The 13,091-nt window shown below is 49.5% G+C and overlaps 1 protein-coding gene across 3 annotated transcripts in view; it reads right to left on the minus strand.

Moving 5' to 3' along the window:
* LOC120036441 (ATP-dependent 6-phosphofructokinase, liver type-like) overlaps positions 1-13,091 on the minus strand; it is a 74,533-nt gene that overhangs the window by 14,245 nt on the left and 47,197 nt on the right. For 2 of the 3 annotated variants that reach the window (XM_038982877.1, XM_038982876.1), the window contains exons 9-13: positions 12,850-12,942; positions 5,349-5,474; positions 5,050-5,114; positions 1,554-1,617; positions 1,222-1,368 (exon numbers count right to left, since the gene is read on the minus strand). In XM_038982877.1, coding sequence (XP_038838805.1) covers positions 1,222-1,368; positions 1,554-1,617; positions 5,050-5,114; positions 5,349-5,474; positions 12,850-12,942 — 495 coding nt within the window. The remainder of the gene's footprint in view (positions 1-1,221; positions 1,369-1,553; positions 1,618-5,049; positions 5,115-5,348; positions 5,475-12,849; positions 12,943-13,091) is intronic. The other variant, XM_038982878.1, reaches the window with a different exon arrangement.

Genomic DNA, 13,091 nt, shown 5'->3' on the forward strand with positions numbered 1-13,091 from the left:
TCTAACCCGGAAGTGTTTTTTTATTATTATTTTTTTAAATCTGTGTTTCCTTGCCCGTCTTTCTTCCATTTAAAGGGGTATCAACCAGATTCATTTTCCAATGGCTTCCTCAGGCTGTGGCCAGGCTTTAGACATAGTTTCAGGCTTTTATTTTGAAAAATGAGCGAGATTTTTCAAAACTAGTCAGGTGGCCTCTGATTAGTTCCTGCGCGCGAGAGGGGTAGCTCTCCATTTTCTTTTTCTCTCTTATTGAATAGGTTACGGTCCGGTTGAAATATTATCGATTATGTTTGTTAAAAACAACCTGAGGATTGATTATAAAAAACATTTGACATGTTTCTACGAACATTACGGATACTTTTTGGAATTTTCGTCGAACGGAACGAGGCTGTAGTTTTCTGAACATAACGCGCAACCCAAATGGCGTTTTTTTGTTAAAAAAAAGAAGTAATATTTTTCGAACAAAAAGAACATTTGTTGTGTAACTGGGAGTCTCGTGAGTGCAAACATCCAAAGATTATCAAAGGTAAGCAATTAATTTTATTGCTTTTCTGACTTTCGTGACCATACTAATTTGGGGCTAGCTGTTGTAGCATTGATTGATACACTCACAAAAGCTTGGATTGCTTTCGCTGCAAAGCATATTTTCAAAATCTGACACGATAGGTGGATTAACAACAAGCTAAGCTGTGTTTTGGTATATTTCACTTGTGATTGCATGATTATAAATATTGTTAGTAATATTTTGGGCCCTGCAATTCAGCGGTTGTTTAGGAAAATGATCCCGCTAAAGGGATCCGTAGCGCAGAGAAGTTAATGGAAGCCTCTCCAACATTATCCAGGTAGATTCAGGAATTCCCCAGGGCAGCTGATTAGGCCCCTTGCTTTTTCAATCTTTACTAACGACATACCACTGGCTTTGAGTAAAGCCAGTATGTCTATGTATGCGGATGACTCAACATTATACATGTCAGCTACTACAGCAACTGAAATGACTGCAACACTTAACAAAGAGCTGCAGTTAGTTTGTGTTGGAGCCTATTTCTTCCTATTTAAGAAATGAGAGGTAGTCCTTCCTGTTAGACAGATAACATTATGCTATAGGCTGGTATATATAGGCTGCTATATCCATCCCACTACTAGATAACACTGCTGCATCTACATCCACCCATCCATCCATAGCATGTTTAGTGTTGTATACTAAAGGGACTATATCCTCACCGCGCCGTTGGCCAGCCCCTCGAAGCCGTCGTTGACAGAGTAGACCTTGTGACCGTAGGCCAGCGCCACCCTGACAGCCGAGCGGACCGCTGCATTCATCCCTGCTGCCGGAGCGCCCACATTCAGCACCGCCAGCGTGTGGTCGCTCTGAAGAAAGATGAGACAGAGGAGTCTACAGCCATGTCATGGGAGTAATGTCTCACAGTGAATATTAGGGCTTCCCGAGTGGCTCAGCGTTCTAAGGCACTGCATCTCAGTGCAAGAGACGTCACTACAGTCCCCGGTTTGTGCTTAACTGACTTGCCTAGTTAAATAAAGGAAAAATAAATTACCTTGGTAACAGCAGGCTTCTGAAAGGCTAGCAGTTTGTACATGTTCCAGTTGTTCTCGAAGCTCCTAAACAAAGAATAAATATTCAGAAAACATATATCAAATGTTCTTAATATCACATTCATTATATCAAATGTACATACATACTCCATAATGCACTACCATTCAACAGTTTGGGGTCACTTAGAAATGTCTTTGTTTTTTAAAAGAAAATCACATTTTTTGTCCTTTAAAATGACATCAAATTGATCAGAAATACAGTGTAGACATTGTTAATGTTGTAAATGACTATTGTAGCTGGAAACAGCTGATTTTTAATGGAATATCTACATAGGCCCATTATCAGCAACCATCACTCCTGTATTCTAATGGCACATTGTGTTAGCTAATCCAAGTTTATCATTTTAAAAGGCTAATTGATCATTAGAAAACCCTTTTGAAATGATGTTATGTGGAGTACAGCAGGTCAGCCACCAGGGGGAGACTCGTCGAGGCCTGGTGACAGACAGAGTATACATCACTAAGCGATGGCTCCATCTGCTGGACGTGCCAGGTCTCGATGGGCTCTCCGCCCAGGACTAATTGGGACTGATTGGGCAGTTTGTGAGTAATCAAGGGCTGATTGCTCACCAGCTGTACAAGCCCCATAAAGCTGCCAGAAGGGCAGCACACAGAGGAAGACTGGGGGACGTGAGGTGACTTCCATGTAGTTGGAGACGGTAACTGGAGCTAAGACGAGAGAGTTGAGTTTGTGTGCCTGACCGGATACAGCAAGACCCGGAGCCCAGAAGACGGTGTCCCGGAGAGGGTCTCATGGGGGAGACCTATCCTTTTATTGTTTAATAAACACCCTTGACACCGAGCTAATCCTACTCTGTGTAAACGTCTTGACCAACCCCCCTGGTCTGCCACAGTCAGCACAGCTGAAAACTGTTGTCCTGATTAAAGAAGCAATAAAACTGGCCTTCAGACCAAATGCTGATGGAGCATCAGCATTTGTGGGTTCGATTACAGGCTCAAAATGGCCAGAAACAAAGTACTTTATTCTGAAACTCGTCTGTCTATTCCATGCGAGAAATTGCAAAGAAACTGAAGATCTCGTACAACGCTGTGTACTACTCCCTTCACAGAACAGTGCAAACTGGCTCTAACCAGAATAGAAAGAGTGGGAGGCCACGGTGCACAACTGAGCAAGAGGACAAGTACATTAGTGAGTCTAGTTTGAGAAACAGACGCCTCACAAGTCCTCAACTGGCAGCTTCATTAAATAGTACCAGCAAATCAACAGTCAACGTCAGCTGGCCTTCTAGGCAGGTTTGCAAAGACTGGCCAATAAATTAAAAAAAGATGAAGATGGGCAAAAGAACAGACACTGGACAGAAGAACTCTGCCTAGAAGGCCATTATACTGGAGTTTCCTCTTCACTGTTGACGTTGAGACTGGTGTGTGTATGGGCGTATCTATCTTAGTCTAATATATATATACAGTACCAGACAAAGGTTTGGACACCTTCTCATTCCAGGGTTTTCCTTTACTTGTACTATTTTCTACATTGTAGAATAATGGTGAAGACATCAAAACTATGAAATAACACATTATTATGCAGGAACCAAAAAAGTGTTCAACAAATCAAAATATATTTTATATTTGAGATTCTTCAAAGTAGCCACCCTTTGCCTTGACAGCTTTCCAATGGAAAAAGTTTGGAACCACCAAGACTCTTCCTACAGCTGGCAGCCCGGCCAAACTGAACAATCGGGGGAGAAGGGACTTGGTAGGGGAAGTGACCAAGAACCCAATGGTCACTCTGAAAGAGCTCCAGAGTTCCTCTGTGGAGATGGGAGAACCTTCCAGAAGGATAACCATCTCTGCAGCACTCCACCAACCAGGCCTTTATGTTAGAGCGGCCAGATAGAAGCCACTCCTCAGTTAAAGGCACATGACAGCCCACTTTGAGTTTGCCAAAAGGCACCTAAAGACTCTCAGACCATGAGAAACAAGATTAGTCTCTGGTCTGATGAAACCTTGACTGAATGCCAAGCTTCACGTCTGGAGGAAACCTGGCACCATTCCTACAGTGAAGCATGGTGGTGGCAGCATCATGCTGTGGGGATGTTTTTCAGGGAGACTAGTCAGGATAGAGGCAAAGATGAACGGAGCAAAGTACAGAGAGATCCTTGATGAAAACCTGCTCCAGAGATCTCAGGACCTCAGACTGGGCAAAGGTTCACCTTCCAACAGGACAATGACCCTAAGCACACAGCCAAGACAACGCAGGAGTGGCTTCGGGACAAGTATCTTAATGTCATTGAGTGGTCCAGCCAGAGCCCGGACTTGAACCCGATCAAACATCTCTGGTGAGACCCGAAAATAGATGATCTGCAGAGAAGAATGGGAGAAACTCCCCAAATACAGGTGTGCCAAGCTTGTAGCGTCATACCCAAGAAGACTCAAGGCTGTAATCGCTGACAAAGGTGCTTCAACAAAGTAAAGGGTCTGAATACTTATGTAAATGTGATTTCAGTTTTTGTATTTTTATGAATTAGCAAACATTGTTTTTGCTTTGTCATTATTGGATATTGTGTAGATTGATGAGGAAAAAAATAAATGTAATCCATTTTAGAATAAGGCTGTAATGTAAGAAAATGTGGAAAAAGTCAAGGGGTCTGACTACTTTCCGAAGGCACTGTACAAAAGTATGTGGACACCCGTTCAAGTTAGTGGACTCTATTTCAGCCACACCCATTGATAACAGGTGGATAAAACCGAGCACACAGCCATGCAATCTCCATAGACAAACATTGGCAGTAGAATGGCCTTACTGAAGAGCTCAGTGACTTTCAACGTGGCACTGTCATAGCACCTTTACAACAAGTCAGTTGGTCAAATTTCTGACCTGCTAGAGCTCCCCGGTCAACTGTAAGTGTCCGATGGAAAAAACTGGATTTGGCAGATGCCAGGAGAAAGCTACCTGCCCGAATTCAATGTGCCAACTGTAAAGTTTGGTGGAGGAGGAATAATGGTCTTGGGCTGTTTTTCATGTTTCAGACTAGGCTCCTTAGTTCCAGTGAAGGGAAATCTTAATGCTATAGCAAACAATGACATTCTAGACGATTCTGTGCTTCCAACTTTGTGGCAACAGTTTGGGGAAGGCCCTTTCCTGTTTCAGCATGACAATGCCCCCGTGCACAAAGCTAGGTCCATACAGAAATGGTGTCGAGATCAGTGTGGAAGAACTTGACTGGCCTGCACAGAGCCCTGACCTCAACCCCATCGAACACCTTTGGGATGAATTGGATCGCCGACTATGAGCCAGGCCAAACCGCCCAACAACAGTGCCCGACCTCACCAATGCTCTAATGGCTGTTATAGCAGCAAAGGGGGGACCAACTCCATATTAATGCCCTTGATTTTGGAATGAGATGTTCAACAAGCAGGTGTCCACATACTTTTGGTCACGTGGTGTATCATATTCATAAGATATTTGACATCTCTCACCTTCCTCTCAGTTGGATGGCTTCATCAAACCTCTTTTCATTCATGGCCTTCTGAACCTCTTTAGTCTACAGGCAAGACACACATCATATAAATCATACGATGGTCAGAATTTGATTTGTGCAAATCCCTCTCACTACCCTCCCTCAAACAGTAAGACTGTAATGCTCTGCTGCAGAGTTTGAGAGAGGAACTGTGAAAGGGATTAGATTTACAGACATGGACCAAAAACATTCACGACTGTTTATTGTTAGGAGAATTTGTCAGTGGTTCGTCACTTCTGAAACAGGAAGTTACCTCACCATCTGTACACACTCCATAAGAGGCAGGCGGACAGCCTGGTTTCCTGACAGGCCGATGACACAGGCCGGAGTCTCTGGAGTGGCCTCTAACAGAGCGACTACAGCCTCCACTCCTACCTTACTGCTCTGTGGAATTACAACAGGATTTAGCGGTGCTGCTGAGTACGAGGCGCAGAGGAGGTCCGTAGGCCTTTGGACTCAGAGATTTTTTAAAACACCTATAACTGCCATTTCCTGCAATCTAGAGCCTGAAATGATAACTAATAATATACAAAATAAAACAGTATTTTAAATGACATAGTGGTGCAGCCAGTCCACAAGCTGGTACAGCGCCACTCTTACATTCTGAACCCTCCATTCACTACGACACCCTCTGACAAACTGCAGCTTCAAAATATACAATCCAACATGAACAGCACGCTACTCCAATCCAACATGAACAGCACGCTACTCCAATCCAACATGAACAGCACGCTACTCCAATCTAAACGAAACAGCACGCTACTCCAATCTAAACTAAACAGCACGCTACTCCAATCTAAACTAAACAGCACGCTACTCCAATCTAAACTAAACAGCACGCTACTCCAATCTAAACTAAACAGCACACTACTCCAATCTAAACTAAACAGCACGCTACTCCAAACAGCACGCTACTCCAAACAGCACGCTACTCCAATCAGCACGCTACTCCAAACAGCACGCTACTCCAATCTAAACTAAACAGCACGCTACTCCAATCTAAACTAAACAGCACACTAATCCAATCTAAACTAAACAGCACGCTACTCCAAACAGCACGCTACTCCAAACAGCACGCTACTCCAATCAGCACGCTACTCCAAACAGCACGCTACTCCAAACAGCACGCTACTCCAAACAGCACGCTACTCCAAACAGCACGCTACTCCAAACAGCACGCTACTCCAAACAGCACGCTACTCCAATCTAAACTAAACAGCACGCTACTCCAATCAGCACGCTACTCCAAACAGCACGCTACTCCAATCTAAACTAAACAGCACGCTACTCCAATCAGCACGCTACTCCAAACAGCACGCTACTCCAATCTAAACTAAACAGCACGCTACTCCAAACAGCACGCTACTCCAATCTAAACTAAACAGCACGCTACTCCAATCTAAACTAAACAGCACGCTACTCCAATCTAAACTAAACAGCACGCTACTCCAAACTAAACTAAACAGCACGCTACTCCAAACTAAACTAAACAGCACGCTACTCCAATCTAAACTAAACAGCACGCTACTCCAATCTAAACTAAACAGCACGCTACTCCAATCTAAACTAAACAGCACGCTACTCCAAACTAAACTAAACAGCACGCTACTCCAAACTAAACTAAACAGCACGCTACTCCAAACTAAACTAAACAGCACGCTACTCCAAACTAAACTAAACAGCACGCTACTCCAAACTAAACAGCACGCTACTCCAATCTAAACTAAACAGCACGCTACTCCAATCTAAACTAAACAGCACGCTACTCCAATCTAAACTAAACAGCACGCTACTCCAATCTAAACTAAACAGCACGCTACTCCAATCTAAACTAAACAGCACGCTACTCCAATCTAAACTAAACAGCACGCTACTCCAATCTAAACTAAACAGCACGCTACTCCAATCTAAACTAAACAGCACGCTACTCCAATCTAAACTAAACAGCACGCTACTCCAAACTAAACAGCACGCTACTCCAATCTAAACTAAACAGCACGCTACTCCAATCTAAACTAAACAGCACGCTACTCCAAACTAAACTAAACAGCACGCTACTCCAATCTAAACTAAACAGCACGCTACTCCAATCTAAACTAAACAGCACGCTACTCCAAACTAAACAGCACGCTACTCCAATCTAAACTAAACAGCACGCTACTCCAATCTAAACTAAACAGCACACTACTCCAAACAGCACACTACTCCAATCTAAACTAAACAGCACACTACTCCAATCTAAACTAAACAGCACGCTACTCCAAACAGCACACTACTCCAATCTAAACTAAACAGCACACTACTCCAATCTAAACTAAACAGCACACTACTCCAATCTAAACTAAACAGCACACTACTCCAATCTAAACTAAACAGCACACTACTCCAATCTAAACTAAACAGCACACTACTCCAATCTAAACTAAACAGCACGCTACTCCAATCTAAACTAAACAGCACGCTACTCCAAACAGCACGCTACTCCAATCTAAACTAAACTAAACAGCACGCTACTCCAATCTAAACTAAACAGCACACTACTCCAATCTAAACTAAACAGCACACTACTCCAAACAGCACACTACTCCAAACAGCACACTACTCCAATCTAAACTAAACAGCACACTACTCCAATCTAAACTAAACAGCACACTACTCCAATCTAAACTAAACAGCACACTACTCCAAACTAAACTAAACAGCACACTACTCCAAACTAAACTAAACAGCACGCTACTCCAAACAGCACGCTACTCCAAACAGCACGCTACTCCAAACAGCACGCTACTCCAATCTAAACTAAACAGCACGCTACTCCAATCTAAACTAAACAGCACGCTACTCCAAACAGCACGCTACTCCAAACAGCACGCTACTCCAATCTAAACTAAACAGCACGCTACTCCAATCTAAACTAAACAGCACGCTACTCCAATCTAAACTAAACAGCACGCTACTCCAATCTAAACTAAACAGCACGCTACTCCAATCTAAACTAAACAGCACGCTACTCCAATCTAAACTAAACAGCACGCTACTCCAATCTAAACTAAACAGCACGCTACTCCAAACAGCACGCTACTCCAAACAGCACGCTACTCCAAACAGCACGCTACGCCAAACAGCACGCTACTCCAAACAGCACGCTACTCCAATCTAAACTAAACAGCACGCTACTCCAATCTAAACTAAACAGCACGCTACTCCAATCTAAACTAAACAGCACACTACTCCAATCTAAACTAAACAGCACACTACTCCAATCTAAACTAAACAGCACGCTACTCCAATCTAAACTAAACAGCACGCTACTCCAATCTAAACTAAACAGCACGCTACTCCAATCTAAACTAAACAGCACTCTACTCCAATCTAAACAGCACTCTACTCCAATCTAAACTAAACAGCACGCTACTCCAATCTAAACTAAACAGCACGCTACTCCAATCTAAACTAAACAGCACACTACTCCAATCTAAACTAAACAGCACGCTACTCCAAACAGCACGCTACTCCAAACAGCACGCTACTCCAATCTAAACTAAACAGCACGCTACTCCAAACAGCACGCTACTCCAAACAGCACGCTACTCCAATCTAAACTAAACAGCACGCTACTCCAAACAGCACGCTACTCCAAACAGCACGCTACTCCAAACAGCACGCTACTCCAAACAGCACGCTACTCCAATCTAAACTAAGCAGCACGCTACTCCAATCTAAACTAAGCAGCACGCTACTCCAATCTAAACTAAGCAGCACGCTACTCCAATCTAAACTAAGCAGCACACTACTCCAATCTAAACTAAGCAGCACACTACTCCAATCTAAACTAAACAGCACACTACTCCAAACAGCACACTACTCCAAACAGCACACTACTCCAAACAGCACACTACTCCAAACAGCACGCAAAAAACTGCCTCAAATACAGTAGGGGCGTCCAGTACAGTAGGGACGTCCAGTACAGTAGGGGCGTCCAGTACAGTAGGGGGCGTCCAGTACAGTAGGGGGCGTCCAGTACAGTAGGGGCAGTAGGGGCGTCCAGTGCAGTAGGGGCGTCCAGTACAGTAGGGGGCCTCCAGTACAGTAGGGGGCCTCCAGTACAGTAGGGGGCCTCCAGTACAGTAGGGGGCCTCCAGTACAGTAGGGGGCCTCCAGTACAGTAGGGGGCCTCCAGTACAGCAGGGGGCGTCCAGTACAGCAGGGGGCGTCCAGTACAGCAGGGGGCGTCCAGTACAGCAGGGGGCGTCCAGTACAGTAGGGGCAGTAGGGGCGTCCAGTGCAGTAGGGGGCCTCCAGTACAGTAGGGGGCCTCCAGTACAGTAGGGGGCCTCCAGTACAGTAGGGGGCCTCCAGTACAGTAGGGGGCCTCCAGTACAGTAGGGGGCCTCCAGTACAGTAGGGGAGTTCAGTACAGTAGGGGCAGTAGGGGGCCTCCAGTACAGTAGGGGGCCTCCAGTACAGTAGGGGGCCTCCAGTACAGTAGGGGGCCTCCAGTACAGTAGGGGGCCTCCAGTACAGTAGGGGGCCTCCAGTACAGTAGGGGGCCTCCAGTACAGTAGGGGGCCTCCAGTACAGTAGGGGGGTCCAGTACAGTAGGGACGTCCAGTACAGTAGGGGGCGTCCAGTACAGTAGGGGCGTCCAGTACAGTAGGGGCGTCCAGTACAGTAGGGGCAGTAGGGGCGTCCAGTACAGTAGGGGGCGTCCAGTACAGTAGGGGGCCTCCAGTACAGTAGGGGGCCTCCAGTACAGTAGGGGCCTCCAGTACAGCAGGGGCGTCCAGTACAGCAGGGGCGTCCAGTACAGCAGGGGCGTCCAGTACAGCAGGGGCGTCCAGTACAGTAGGGGGCGTCCAGTACAGTAGGGGGCGTCCAGTACAGTAGGGGGCGTCCAGTACAGTAGGGGCGTCCAGTACAGTAGGGGCGTCCAGTACAGTAGGGGCAGTAGGGGCGTCCAGTACAGTAGGGGCGTCCAGTACAGCAGGGGCGGCCAGTACAGCAGGGGCGGCCAGTACAGTAGGGGGCGGCCAGTACAGTAGGGGGCGTCCAGTACAGTAGGGGAAGGCCAGTACAGTAGGGGGCGGCCAGTACAGTAGGGGGCGGCCAGTACAGTAGGGGGCGTCCAGTACAGTAGGGGGCGTCCAGTACAGTAGGGGGCGTCCAGTACAGTAGGGGGCGTCCAGTACAGTAGGGGGCGTCCAGTACAGTAGGGGGCGTCCAGTACAGTAGGGGGCGTCCAGTACAGTAGGGGGCGTCCAGTACAGTAGGGGCGTCCAGTACAGTAGGGGCGTCCAGTACAGTAGGGGCGTCCAGTACAGTAGGGGCGTCCAGTACAGTAGGGGGCGTTCAGTACAGTAGGGGCAGTAGGGGCGTCCAGTACAGTAGGGGCGTCCAGTACAGTAGGGGCGTCCAGTACAGTAGGGGGGTCCAGTACAGTAGGGGCAGTAGGGGCCTCCAGGACAGTAGGGGGCCTCCAGGACAGTAGGGGGCGTCCAGTACAGTAGGGGGCGTCCAGTACAGTAGGGGGCGTCCAGTACAGTAGGGGGCGTCCAGTACAGTAGGGGGCGTCCAGTACAGTAGGGGGCGTCCAGTACAGTAGGGGGCGTCCAGTACAGTAGGGGGCGTCCAGTGCAGTAGGGGCGTCCAGTGCAGTAGGGGGCGTCCAGTGCAGTAGGGGGCGTCCAGTGCAGTAGGGGGCGTCCAGTACAGTAGGGGGCGTCCAGTACAGTAGGGGGCGTCCAGTACAGTAGGGGGCGTCCAGTACAGTAGGGGGCGTCCAGTACAGTAGGGGGCGTCCAGTACAGTAGGGGGCGTCCAGTACAGTAGGGGGCGTCCAGTACAGTAGGGGGCGTCCAGTACAGTAGGGGGCGTCCAGTACAGTAGGGGGCGTCCAGGACAGTAGGGGGCGTCCAGTACAGTAGGGGCCTCCAGTACAGTAGGGGGCGTCCAGTACAGTAGGGGGGGTCCAGTACAGTAGGGGGCGTCCAGTACAGTAGGGGGGTCCAGTACAGTAGGGACGTCCAGTACAGTAGGGGGCGTCCAGTACAGTAGGGGCGTCCAGTACAGTAGGGGCGTCCAGTACAGTAGGGGCAGTAGGGGCGTCCAGTACAGTAGGGGCGTCCAGTACAGCAGGGGCGTCCAGTACAGCAGGGGCGTCCAGTACAGTAGGGGGCGGCCAGTACAGTAGGGGGCGGCCAGTACAGTAGGGGGCGTCCAGTACAGTAGGGGAAGGCCAGTACAGTAGGGGGCGGCCAGTACAGTAGGGGGCGGCCAGTACAGTAGGGGGCGTCCAGTACAGCAGGGGCGTCCAGTACAGTAGGGGGCGTCCAGTACAGTAGGGGGCGTCCAGTACAGTAGGGGGCGTCCAGTACAGTAGGGGGCGTCCAGTACAGTAGGGGGCGTCCAGTACAGTAGGGGGCGTCCAGTACAGTAGGGGGCGTCCAGTACAGTAGGGGGGTCCAGTACAGTAGGGGCAGTAGGGGCGTCCAGTACAGTAGGGGCGTCCAGTACAGTAGGGGCGTCCAGTACAGTAGGGGGCGTTCAGTACAGTAGGGGCAGTAGGGGCGTCCAGTACAGTAGGGGCGTCCAGTACAGTAGGGGCGTCCAGTACAGTAGGGGGGTCCAGTACAGTAGGGGCAGTAGGGGCCTCCAGGACAGTAGGGGGCCTCCAGGACAGTAGGGGGCCTCCAGGACAGTAGGGGGCCTCCAGGACAGTAGGGGGCCTCCAGGACAGTAGGGGGCGTCCAGTACAGTAGGGGGCGTCCAGTACAGTAGGGGCGTCCAGTACAGTAGGGGGCGTCCAGTACAGTAGGGGGCGTCCAGTGCAGTAGGGGCGTCCAGTGCAGTAGGGGCGTCCAGTGCAGTAGGGGGCGTCCAGTGCAGTAGGGGGCGTCCAGTGCAGTAGGGGGCGTCCAGTACAGTAGGGGGCGTCCAGTACAGTAGGGGGCGTCCAGTACAGTAGGGGGCGTCCAGTACAGTAGGGGGCGTCCAGTACAGTAGGGGGCGTCCAGTACAGTAGGGGGCGTCCAGTACAGTAGGGGGCGTCCAGTACAGTAGGGGGCGTCCAGTACAGTAGGGGGCGTCCAGTACAGTAGGGGGCGGCCAGTACAGTAGGGGGCGTCCAGTACAGTAGGGGGCGTCCAGTACAGTAGGGGGCGTCCAGTACAGTAGGGGGCGTCCAGTACAGTAGGGGGCGTCCAGTACAGTAGGGGGCGTCCAGTACAGTCGGGGCGTCCAGTACAGTAGGGGGCGTCCAGTACAGTAGGGGGCGTCCAGTACAGTAGGGGGCGTCCAGTACAGTAGGGGGCGTCCAGTACAGTAGGGGGCGTCCAGTACAGTAGGGGGCGTCCAGTACAGTAGGGGGCGTCCAGTACAGTAGGGGGCGTCCAGTACAGTAGGGGGCGTCCAGTACAGTAGGGGGCGTCCAGTACAGTAGGGGGCGTCCAGTACAGTAGGGGGCGTCCAGTACAGTAGGGGGCGTCCAGTACAGTAGGGGGCGTCCAGTACAGTAGGGGGGTCCAGTACAGTAGGGGGGTCCAGTACAGTAGGGGGGTCCAGTACAGTAGGGGGGTCCAGTACAGTAGGGGGCGTCCAGTACAGTAGGGGGCGTCCAGTACAGTAGGGGGGTCCAGGACAGTAGGGGGGTCCAGGACAGTAGGGGCGTCCAGGACAGTAGGGGCGTCCAGGACAGTAGGGGCGTCCAGGACAGTAGGGGCGTCCAGGGAGCGTATAACAAGTGTTAAGGAACTAAACTCACCAGCACCCGGTCGAAGGCGGAGGGTGTTCCCCCTCGCTGTACATGACCTAGGACAGTGACCCGGGTGTCATAGCCCAGCCTCTTCTCTACCAGCTACAAAGAGACATGAGACAGAGACAGTCAGAGAATAGACATGGAGAGAGGAGCAGTCAGCCAGTCAGTCAGTCAGAGAATAGACATGGAGACATGGAGAGAGGAGCAGTCAGCCAGTCAGCCAGGGAATAGATATGGAGAGAGGAGCA

This window comes from Salvelinus namaycush, unplaced genomic scaffold (assembly GCF_016432855.1).
Source record: "Salvelinus namaycush isolate Seneca unplaced genomic scaffold, SaNama_1.0 Scaffold133, whole genome shotgun sequence".
NCBI lineage: Eukaryota > Metazoa > Chordata > Actinopteri > Salmoniformes > Salmonidae > Salvelinus > Salvelinus namaycush.